This window comes from Nematolebias whitei, chromosome 13, assembly GCF_014905685.2.
Source record: "Nematolebias whitei isolate Nwh7 chromosome 13, NemWhi1, whole genome shotgun sequence".
Taxonomy (NCBI): domain Eukaryota; kingdom Metazoa; phylum Chordata; class Actinopteri; order Cyprinodontiformes; family Rivulidae; genus Nematolebias; species Nematolebias whitei.
Genome location: NC_056510.1, coordinates 8,029,121 through 8,041,266, shown reverse-complemented (window position 1 = coordinate 8,041,266; position 12,146 = coordinate 8,029,121). Strand labels below are relative to the sequence as shown.

General features: G+C 42.1%; 1 protein-coding gene across 2 annotated transcripts in view; it reads left to right on the top strand.

Annotated features, from left to right (window-relative positions):
• LOC119418994 (lanosterol synthase-like) overlaps positions 1–10,761 on the top strand; it is a 24,600-nt gene extending 13,839 nt beyond the window's left edge. For both annotated transcript variants that reach the window (XM_037686287.1, XM_037686286.1), the window contains exons 11-22: positions 653–680; positions 2,592–2,648; positions 2,731–2,802; positions 2,993–3,043; positions 3,188–3,337; positions 3,562–3,658; positions 8,246–8,351; positions 9,151–9,216; positions 9,294–9,374; positions 9,476–9,646; positions 9,748–9,826; positions 10,633–10,761. In XM_037686287.1, coding sequence (XP_037542215.1) covers positions 653–680; positions 2,592–2,648; positions 2,731–2,802; positions 2,993–3,043; positions 3,188–3,337; positions 3,562–3,658; positions 8,246–8,351; positions 9,151–9,216; positions 9,294–9,374; positions 9,476–9,646; positions 9,748–9,826; positions 10,633–10,761 — 1,087 coding nt within the window. The remainder of the gene's footprint in view (positions 1–652; positions 681–2,591; positions 2,649–2,730; positions 2,803–2,992; positions 3,044–3,187; positions 3,338–3,561; positions 3,659–8,245; positions 8,352–9,150; positions 9,217–9,293; positions 9,375–9,475; positions 9,647–9,747; positions 9,827–10,632) is intronic.
• Positions 10,762–12,146: the final 1,385 nt, after the last annotated feature.

The window sequence follows — 12,146 nt, the reverse complement described above, 5'->3', positions numbered from 1 at the left end:
TGTATGTATGTATGTATGTATGTATGTATGTATGTATGTATGTATGTGTGTTCATTGAAACAGTTAAGAATAGCTACTTTGTCGGTTAAGTTTTGTGAATCCTTAATAATACAAGTAGGTAATTCGCTAGATATTTCATCTCCAAATGAGGATTTAATCACTTTCCAAAATTTCTTGGGATCATTTAAATTTTGAGTAGTTTTATCAACATTAAACTGGGATTTTGCCTTTTTAACAAGGGAAGTAAAGCGATTTCTCAATTTCTTGAATACCAGCCAATCATTTTGAGTTTTAGAATGCCTGGCCTTGGCCCAAGCATTATCTCGATCTTTTAACAAATTAGACAGCTCAGCCGTGAACCAGGGATTATTTCTACTCTTTACTCAAAATTTACGAAGAGGGGCATGTTTATTAAAAAAAAGTTTAAAGCATTATAAAAATATTTCCAGGCCAATTCTACATCATCAAACAGTGATATTCTTGACCAATCAAACAGCCATAAATCATGATGGAAAGCTTGCTCACAAAAATGTTTTATAACCCTTTTCAGAATCAAACAAGGGCTTGATTTCATGAGCTTAGCATTTATATAAAATTTGAAGATTGCAATATAAAAGAATGTAGTAAATCTACTACAATTTTTGTCTTCCAGGATGGGATTGGATGGCATGAAAGTGCAGGTAAGAATTTGTGGGAACAGCACATAATACAGCCTGGTACACTGCGGTGTTTCCCCTACCATTATTCAGGCGGGGTGCCCCACCCCGTCAACAGAACTGAGCAACCTGCCAACCAAACTGAACTTGCCCCAATTTCAAGAGTTGACACAGTTGTTCTGTGGAAAGCGTGGTCCTGCTGCTCAGAGTGGTGTCTGATTTTAATCTTAAACTGACCACCTCTACTGCATCATCAACAGGAATGCATGTAATCAATCAATCAATCAACCTTTATTTATACAGGTAAATCCCATTGAGCCTCGAGGACTCATTTACAAGAGAGACCTGTAAAGAGTGATGTGACATCAAAAGAGACCATTGTTTCATCGATCTCCATGATGACATCCCTCACCTTATCCACAAAGTCCATGGTGGTCTGTATGTGGTGTTCTGAGCTGCCAACTAAAGGGATGAATACAGACGCCAGATATTTGGAAACATTGTAACACTTTCCACAGAACAACTGTGTCAACTCTTGAAACTGTGCCTGCAGTCAACCTACTTCACATATGGGGAGCAATATTATAGGCAGAAACATGGGTGTGCTATGGGGTCTCCAGTTTCTCCTATTGTTGCCAACCTGTACATGGAGGAGGTCAAAAAGAGAGCCTTGATGTCCTTTTCAGGGACACCACCAAGTCATTGGTTCAGGTATGTTGACGACATCTGGGTTAAAATTAAATCTCAGGAAGTCCAACATTTTACTGACCACATCAACTATGTGGATAAATACATCAAGTTCACAAGAGAAGATGAAAAAAATGGCAGGTTGGCTTTCTTGGACTGTGAGGTCTCAGTCTCTGATAGAGGACATTTGCAAACCAAGGTGTACCGCAAACCCACCCACACAGACCAGTATTTGCAGTTTGACTCTCATCACCCTTTGGAGAACAAGTTAGGAGTCATCAGGACTCTGTATCACAGAGCAGACAGCATCCCCACTAGCTCAGGAGCCAGGCAGAAGGAGAAATCCCACACAAGACAGGCTCTAGAGCAATGTGGATATCCTAACTGGGCCTTCCTGAAAGCAGAGAAGAAACCCAAACAGGACTCCAGTCAGCCATCAGGTGAAAAGGAGGAACCCAGACCCAGACCAGTGGTCATTCCGTATGTTGAGGGAGTAGCAGAGAAACTGAGACATTTATTTTCTAAACATATCATCCCAGTGGCTTTTAAACCCCAAAATACATTACGGCAAAGACTGGTTCATCCCAAAGATCCAGTCCCCCGGCACAAACAGAGCAATGTTGTGTATGCTGTTCAGTGTCAGGAGGGCTGTGATCAGTCTTACATCGGGGAAACTAAACAGCCACTGGCCAAAAGGATGGCCCAGCACAGAAGATCAACATCATCAGGCCAGGACTCTGCGGTCTACACTCATCTCCAGGCCAGCGGTCACTCTTTCAGGGATGAAGATGTTCACATCCTGGACAGAGAGGAACGATGGTTTGAGAGAGGAGTAAAGGAGGCCATCTTTGTGAAAAGAAATCGTCCATCGTTAAACAGGGGTGGAGGCCTCCATGTTCAACTGTTCCCCTCTTACAATGCTGTGATTGCTAGTATCACTCAGCCCTCTGTGAGTAGTAAACAGCCATCAGTGTGCTAATGATCCATTGTTAGGCTGATGGTCCTTCTTGACCATGTGAGCAGCTGGTTTTGGTTGTCAGCAGCAAAACTGGTTGATCCACTCTGAGAAGGTGCTATTTAAGAGACTGAGCTGAATACAGCTCCTCAGACTGAGGAAGTCTTTCAGATGAAAGACGAAACGTATCTACATTTATTTTTTTTGCTTTGTTTTTTTGAATGGCCATAGGACCAGATTGAACTTTTTTACACTCTAATTCAAGTTTTTCTTGTCGTATTTCTTCCAACAAGGCAATGAATGGATCTCATCTCTGGGACACTTGTTTTGCTGTTCAGGCTTTTCTTGAGGTAACAATGGCCACTTGCTTCATTCTCACAGTTTCTGCCATTGATAGTTAAAATGCTTTTTGTGTTGGGGCACTTTTTTCAGGCTGGAGCTCAGAATGACCCCAAACTGTCGGAGTGTCTTCGTAGGGCCCATCGATTTCTCATGAGTACACAGGTACAAAAAGCATGCTTCTAATCAAAAATTAAGAACTATAACAAAGATACATACCTGATAAATAAAATAATAATCCTAAATGAAACTGACTTATGTTAACACAACTGAACGTCTTGACTTGTGCTTAATACAAAAACTGTGTAATGATGTGAGCATCCAGACCCTTCATACCCTCCGTCTACTCATACAGGTAACTGAGAATTATCTTGATTACCAGAAATACTACAGACAGATGAGCAAGGTACAACCAGCATCACATTATATCCACAACACACTTATTGAAACAAGAACAGAAATATTTACATTTTAGGAAGTAATGTAAGGAAGAGAATATCATATTATTCATGTACGTTTAGTGCATGCATCATATTTCTGTGTACATAAGGGAGGATTTCCCTTCAGTACCCATGACTGTGGCTGGATTGTGGCTGACTGCACAGCAGAAGGGCTGAAGTCGGTGATGCTACTGGAGGAGCTCTGTCCCTCCATCGAGCAGCCCATTGTCCCTGAACGTCTGTATGAAGCTGTCAATGTGGTGAGTCTATTGAGAATACCCTAAAACATATTAACTGATTGTTTCTAAATGTTTCAAAGTGCTCGTTTGGCTTCTGGTGATAAATATTGCTAAAAGAAATAAAAATGTATATTTTAAATAGTTATGTGTAAAATGCTGCTATCTCACATACAACAGGTTTGCCAGATGCTCAACACATTAAGACAGAGTAAAACAAAATAAACTCAAGCTCTGCTGTTTTGTAGCTGCTGAGCATGAGAAACAAAGATGGTGGATTTGCCACATATGAAACTATGAGAGGAGGAAGACTCCTGGAGCTGCTGAACTCCTCCGAGATGTTTGGTCAGTCCAAATAAAATTTTCTTTTCTAGCACTTCACTAAACCACTACTGCCATGAACAGGGCTGTGTCTGAATCTGCTCTCAGTCTTGTGCAAATGGGTTCAGTTCACATCAAATATAGATATAAAACTAAGAAACCAAACATCTAAAACGAGGGAAGATCGACTCACTCATACCAACACACAAACACATGCAAGCATAAAAAGAGTACGTCATCAGGACTCCGCCTGGTGTCGTCCCTATGGTTTAGTGACGTTATTATAACCAGCTACCATGAAAAGCAGGCAGCCTCCTCTGGGTCTGTTTGTCTGTCTGTTAGCAAAATATCTGAATGCAATGATTTGCCAATCTCAGAAACAAACACTTTATTTACAATGGAACACAGCAAACATTTTACATGTTAAAATAAGGAATTGTACCATTTTCAGAGAAAAGTGAGGTACTTTTGAATTTAATGGCAGCAACTACATCTTGTTGTTCCAAGTCCGTTTCCCACTTGGAAGCATCCCCTCTTTTTAACAACAGTCTGTAAACATCCAGGACCTCAGGAGACCAGTTATTGTAGGTTCTGGAGGACCTGAGGGGGCCAGTTGTTGGAGGTTTTGGAAAACCTGAGGAGACCAGTTGGTGTTTTTGGAGGACCTGAGTCCAGTTATTCGAGGTTTTGGAGGACCTGAAGAGAACAGTTAGAGGTTTTGGAGGGCCTGAGTAGACCAGTTGTTGGAGGTTTTGGAGGATCTGGAAAGGCCAGTAATTGGAGTTTTTAGGGGACCTAAGGAGATCAGTTGTTGGTGTTTTTGGAGGACCTGAGACCAGCTGCTGGAGGTTTTGAGTGGAATGTTATCCCATTCTGGTCTGACGGAGGATTCTAGCCATTCAGCAGTCCTGGGTCTTCTATGTTGGATGAAATGATGTGTTAAAACTTGTAGATATTTTTCTGCATTGATGGAGTCTTTCCAGATGTGTAAGCTGCCCATGCTAGATGCACTAATGCTCCCCCATATCATCAGTGAGACAGGTGATAACTGTCTGAATGGTTCCTCTCCTCTGGGAGATCCAAAGTCGTCCAAAATCATTCTGAAGTTGTTCCATTATTTTTGCAATTTTGTCACAGACGGGTGAATCTCTGCCCACCTTTACATCTGAGATAATCAGCCTCTCCAAAATGTTTTTTTTTATAAACCCAGTTCTTTTACTAACCAGCTGCTATTTAACCTAATTCATTGCAAAATGTTTCTCTAGCAGGTTTTTTTTTTTATTCGTACCACTTTTACAACCTTTTGTTGCCTCTGTTCCAACTGTTTTTGAGATGTGTTGCTGCCATAAAATTCAAAATTACAATTTTTTCCAAAATTAGGTATTGTGGTGGACACAAATGTATATATTTCAAGTCAGAATGTGCTGTTATTGTGAAAGGGACAGAATATAAAAAGAGCAGGTCAACGGTTGTAAATCATTTGTTTTTTTCTGAGCTTGATGTTGGAAGACATAGAGAATAAATGGAGACTCAAAATATTTTTCGTCTCTTTCTGCCGACTTCCACATTGGTTACCCCAAACATCTGAACATGTTTTCAAATGAGAACTCACCAGATGCTGACGTTGCTTCTCTATCAGCCACGTTTTCGGACCAAGTTCTTCTTCCTTATCAACGCAACCAGTAACGACAGGTACCCAGTCCCTCACATTCAGGATTTTTCTGCCCGCCTGGCAGGGGCAACTGTTTTTCCAAGGTAGATTTGGTGTGGGGCTATCATCAGGTTCCTGTGCATCCCTTAGATGTACCAAAAACCGCAGTTATCACACCTTTTGGTCTTTTTGAGTTTTTACAGATGCCCTTCAGCCTTAAAGGCACAGCACAGATGTTCCAGCGACTTATGGATTTGGTCCTGCAGGGTATGCCGTTTTTGTGCGTCTATTTGGATGATATATTGGTGGCTAGTCCCTCGGTGGCAGAACACATGGTGCACCTTTGCCAGCTGTTTGTTTGGCTCAGTGAGCACGGCCTGAGCGTGAATCCAGCTAAATGCCAGTTTGGTCTGCCTGCTGTTGAGTCCCTGGGACACAGAGTGTCTGCTCAAGGGGTGCTTCCCCTACCTGCCAAGGTTAAAGTTGTTTTAGTTTTTCCTCACCTTCCCTCAGTGAAGCCCCTGCAGGAGTTTTTGGGGATGGTGAACTTTCATAACAGTTTCATCCCACGGGCAGCTCATCTTATGCACCCCTTGTATGAAGCACTTGGAGGCAAAAAAGGGTACCAGCAAATAGAGTGGACCCCTGAGAGGGTACAGGCATTCAATGATGCCAAAGAGGCTTTGGCTAACGCTGCACTTTAGGCCCATCCTTCTCCAGTGGCTCCTGTGTTTCTGACAACTGATGCCTCTGATTATGCAGTTGGGGCAGTTTGTGAACAATGGGTGGATGAAGCATGGCAACCCCTCGCTTTTTTTAGCAGGAAACTCAGGGATGCTGAAAAAAATATAGCACCTTTGATAGGGAACTGCTCGCTCTTTTTCTGGCAACACGGCATTTTCGGTTCATGTTGGAGGGCAGGGACTTTACTGCTTTTGTTGACCATAAGCCTCTCACTTTTGCTATGGCAAAAGTTTTTGAAACATGGTCGTCACGGCAACAACAGCATTTGTCCGCCAGTTCGGAGTTTACTACGAACATTCAGCATGTGGCTGGCAAGAAAAACCTGGTGGCTGACTGTCTGTCCAAAGCAAGGGTTGCTTCTGTGAATTTTAGGCGTTGATTACCTCGCCATGGCCGCAGACCAACTGACAGACCTGGGTATTCTGGCCTTTAAGGCAGCCGAATCTAGTTTGCATTTGGAGGAAGTTTCCTTTCATGAGTGTGGTGCAACCCTTCTTTGTGATGTCTCGACTGGTAAGCCTCGACCTCTGGTTCCTAGTGGCTGGTGTAGGTGGGTTTTTGATACAGTTCATTCCCTTTCACACCCAGGGGTAAAAGCATCAGTAAAACTGATAGGGGCAAAGTTTGTGTGGCCAGGGCTCCGTAGAGATGTACGTACGTACATGGGCGGCTTCCTGTTTAGCTTGCTAGTGTGCCAAGGTGTAACAGCCCACTAAAGCTCCACTGGAACTGTTTCCTATTCCCCAAGGGAAGTTTGAGCATGTGCATGTGGATTTAGTGGGCTCACTTCCACCTTCAGTGGTTTTACTTATCTCTTAAATGGTGGACAGAACCACTCGGTGGCCAGAGGGCAGTTCCACTGTCATCAACTACTTTGGTTGATGTGGCTCGGGTTTTTATCTCTTCCTGGGTGTCCCAATTTGGTGTGCCATTGGACTTGACTTCTGACAGGGGTCCCCAGTTCACCTCAGAGTTGTGGACTGCAGTGGCAGAGTGCCTTGAGGTTAAACTCCACCGTACTACTGCCTACCACCCGCAGGCTAATGGTCTTTGTGAGAAGTTCCATCGCTCAATGAAGGCTGCATTGCGGGCCTCATTGGTGGATAATGGTTGGATGGATCACCTGCCTGGGGTTTTGTTGGGCCTGCGTTCATCTCCTAAAAAGGACCTGCAGTTTTCTTCAGCTGAGTTGGTCCTTGGCCAGCCTTTGAGGGTACCAGGGGAGTTTCTTCCAGGTCCGGTGGGTTCAGTTGCTCCCAAGGGGAGTAGGGCAATCCTAACAAGGGAAAATAGATCTGTTGCCCCATTGGAGCACAGGTGTTTGTGCCGAAGGACCTTATGTCGGCCAAGTATGTATTTATCCGCCATGATGCACACCATTCACCACTTCAGCCTCCTTACAATGGTCCATTTCGTGTTTTGGAGAGGGGACCTAAAGATTTTTTGGTGGTGCTGGGGGGTAATGAAGAGAGTGTTTCGGTGGACCGCTTGAAACCAGCTCATGTATTACCAGGGGACTTGGTTGAGTTGGCTCAGGCACCTCGTCTTGGCCGTCCCCCAGTTTTTTTGCCCACTCTTCCAGGTTTTCCCCCTACAGCTGGGTTGCCTCCCTCAGGTGAACAGTTTAGTGGCAGTCGGTCCGGAGAGTCTCCTTCACTTTCAACCCCTGTCGCTGTGAAGAGCAGCCGTGGTGGCCACCTTATTAAACTCCCTAGCCGTTACCATTAGATATTTCATTTATTTATTTCTTTAGTGTATGTTTTACACCTGTAATGGGTTTCACAATTTGTGTTTTTGGTGTTTGTGACGTTCTGTGTGTTGGGGGGGGGGGGCGCTGTGTGGTGGCCACAAATGTATATATTTCATGTCAGAATGTGCTCTTATTGAGAAAGGGACAGAATATAAAAAGAGCAGGTCACCGGTTGTAAATCATTTGTTTTTTTCTAAGCTTGATGTTGGAAGACGTAGTGAATAAATCGAGACTTAAAATGTTTTTTTCTCTTTCTGCCGACTTCCACAGTACAATTTCTTAGTTCCAACACTTGTCATGTTTACCATGTTCCATGGCAACATTTAAACAAGTTTGCATCAATTTGTTAATGTTTAGATCATGTGCTGGGGATCAGGCTCAGCTTCTACCACACCAAATTTAATGTCAGTGTCTGTAAAACTGGCAAAAGTATATCCATGTTTTTGTTTTGTTTTGTCTGTACCAGGCAACATCATGATAGATTACACATATGTGGAGTGTACCTCTGCAGTAATACAAGCTTTGAGACACTTCCAGAAGTCCTACCCTGATCATCGCTCAGACGAGATAAGGTACAAAAAAATACTTTATAAATAAGAGTCTTAATGCACCAGTATGCTTCTTTACAAGGGAACCAGGTGTCCTTTAACTAATCTTTAGCAACAGTTCTCTGAGCTTTCTAAATAGTTTTAAAGCTCGAGTTTTGTCTACACACAAAATACTAAAAGAGATGCTACTTGCCATCATTTCAAGGTTGAAGGTTGATGGAAGCAGATGGAACATAAAATTTTAGTTTGTTCTACATCATAGCAGTTTATTTTCCACTTTTAATTTATCCATGGATGACAGTCAGAATTGTTTTTTAAGACCTGACCTTATACAAGTCACTGCTCCTGTAACTTTACCCCACATCATTACATTTTACAGTTTTTTCCCTGTTTAACAGAAAGCGACATGTGTCAAGAGCTAAAAAGGGAACATGAGAACAGATTGAGTTAAACTAGACTAAAACTGTTTTTTAACAACACAAAGATGCAAATTGTTTTAGGTTTCTGAGTTAAATCCAACACAATAAAAATGCTCAAACAGGCATGTAAAAATCTAGAAACTTCTTAAAAAACACAGGAAATATATTATTTTAGTCTGGTAAATAAGTATGGAGTGTTTTTAGTTAAAAGAGCTTCTTAAGGTTCTCAGCATCTAAGAGATGGATCCAACCATCACTGATGTGGTGTCTAAAAAAACAAGAGAATGTGGCTGTTAATTTTTTTAAAAAGCCCATTGACTCAAAGAATTACCCTCCTTTACATCCACAATGAGTGAAGAAAATATTTACTCAAAGAAACACAAAAAGATCTGTTTCTTCTTCAGATCCACTCTGAGAGAAGGTCTGGAGTTCTGCAGGAAGGTGCAGAGACCTGATGGATCCTGGGAAGGGTGAGCCTGGACTTGGTGTTTCACCACCTGATTACTAACTAGCAGGTCTCACTCAGTCTGGTTCTGCTTGTCCTCAGGTCCTGGGGAGTGAGTTTCACGTACGGAACCTGGTTGGGCCTCGAAGCCTTCGCCTGCATGGATCACACTTATGAGAACGAGTAAGACGACTAAAGAACATGTTCAAGAACACTTGGTTCTCCTGGACAAATCAGGACGTACCTGCAGAGCAGACTGAGTCTGATGTTTCCTCTGTAACCAGGGAGGTACCTGACGAGGTCCAGAAAGCTTGTCGGTTCCTGTTGGACCGGCAGATGTCAGACGGAGGCTGGGGGGAGGACTTTGAATCATGTAAGCAGCGGCGCTACATCCAGAGCAGCAGTGCTCAGATCCACAACACCTGCTGGGCTTTGCTAGGACTCATGGCTGTCAGGTGAAGCTTTTACCGACACGTACAAGGAGTGTTTTGGTTAAGATTCTTAATGATTATGAAACAAATTTATTAAAACTGAAATATCTTGTGTGTATAAACAGACATCCTGACCAGCTGGCCATTGAGAGAGGAGTTCAGATGTTGATTGAGAAGCAGCTGCTCAATGGAGACTGGCCACAGGTGAGTTAGCAGCTTACACGCGTCCTGCTTTGAAAGTAAAACAGAAAAGTACGGTAGTCACCTGTTAAATTGTCTCATATTTCATACTATCATCCTTATTGGTTTAATCTCACGTCAGTCATTTTTAAATGATTGGGTAAATCTTTATAGATAAATAAAACAGGTGAAAGTGAGTTTGTTTTATTCTGCAGGTAAAGATGCTAAACATTAAATTATACTTTAGGTAATAGAAGCTACTGAGAAAGTTTTTGGCTTCAGCTGCTCTTGACTGTTAAAATAGTTTTATAAAGTTTAATTCATAGCGAGAGCTGAATTCAAACACAAACTAAAAAAATTACATGTCCTTCAAAAGTATAGCGTCAACACATGAGTCATGAATGAAGCTGAAAGTAAAGTGTTTAAGCTAAAAGGCGTGGCGGGGGTCACGGGTGCCCATATTCAACCATCTCTGTGCAAGAGTTGGGGTACAAAGTAGCTAAATTCTAACTAGAAGCAAAAAAATTCTCTTTCAAGAGCCTCCATTCATGTTTAACTCTGTGCCCTGAGAGAAGGTCCAATAAAATATGGTACATAGTAAATGGTGTAAGACCAACATTTGTGTAAGAGAAATGTTTTAAGAACCGTGCATCCAGGTGTAACCGTGTACCATTTCGGACTCTTATTTTTTAAAGTTTCACAGCTAGATATCATCTAAAGAGAAAGTCCTCCCTTCCTTCTGTACCTCTCATCCATCCAGAGCTTCTTTTAATTTCTAAAAGTTGGCGATAAAAACAGAACTGATGTGGTTTCATTGTCCTGCCTTCCAGGGAAACATCGCAGGCGTGTTTGCCAAGAACTGCGGCATCAATTACGCCTCCTACAAAAACGTCTTCCCCATCCTGACTCTCGCGCGCTTCACGAGGCTTTACCCGCTGGCTGGGCAGCTGAATCTGTGACAAGCTGATTACTTCAAATGAAACTAAACATCAGGTTTGTTTTCTGGGCGGAAACTGTCGCACGTTGTGTTTGAGTTTGGAAATATTTTGTTAACACACACATCTGACAGAGCAACTTCAAGAACCACTGTAAACTTGTGTTTTTGTTCACGTTCTTCTTTATAAAATGTGAAATTAATTAATGTCTCTGTGACTTTATGTACTTTGTTCTTATAGCAAACTTAGTGTGTGAAGTGTCATTAATGCTCGGTTTGTCAGTGTACTCTCAACCTGCCTTTTTGGATTTCTTTTTAAGAACTGTAATGCTGAAAATAAATTAATGATGAACAAGTGCTCTTTCCTTGAGGTGTCTTTAGGTTTATGTCCATTTCCTCAAATCCCCACCCCACCCCCTTCGCTGAATCTGGAGGGTTTTCAGGAGATCGCCCGCAGAGGTGTTAAAGCACATGCGCAATACAGGCGTATATTTCACGTAGGCCTGTCGTGATAAACAATAAATCAATTAATCGCATGATAAATGAAAATTATCAACCTCGTTTTCATTTACCGGCTTTATCGTTTCTTCGTGTCTCTCTTTCTACTGAAGACACGGCTCAACTCCGGTTCACTGACCCCTCCCTTTCTCTTTAAAATCTGCTTTAACGATCCAAAATCACGTTTTTGGATCGTTAAAAAGCAGCTAAGCTGAGAAGCTAAGCTACGAGCTAAGCTAACAGGCCGACCTCGGGAATAAACCTCCGTCTTGTTGAGCTCCAGTATTCACGGTTGAAACCCGTGTCTTCGTGTAAAAAGTTGTTTTTCTCTGCAAAAAGAAGCTGAGAACTTGTTTGCTGTTTTTTTTATTAAAAGCTTTGTGTGAAAAATGCTATGCTAAAGAGCTCAAATCACCTAGCGTCTGCCATATCACCATGTCAGCCCATGTCATGTCAAGGTCCCTCCCTCCCATTTTTCTTAAAGAGATACGCTGCTTAACTATCCATCCTTTAACAACAAAGTCCATGCTCAATAATCCAGGTATACAAACCAACATTTTTCAGTCAGGTCATCTGGACAGTTTCTTTTTTTGTGCTGAAACGTTTCGCCTTCGATCTGGAAGGCTTCATCAGTCAAGAAAACACACAACAAAACCGATTCTTCCCCAAGGCATCCATCCTTAAGTTCAAACAGTCTTATACTGCTATCAGGTGGTCAAAAAAGGTACTACAGCCAAAGAAATAAACATTTCTTCTAAAATTTGACAATTAATTATTGTTAAATTTCAAACAATATTATCGTTTATCGCAATAATTTTTGAAACAATTAATCGCCCAGCAAAATATGTTATCGTTAGGCCTAATTTCACGCACACGTGAACCAATGGCATATTTCTATCAACATCAGTGGCG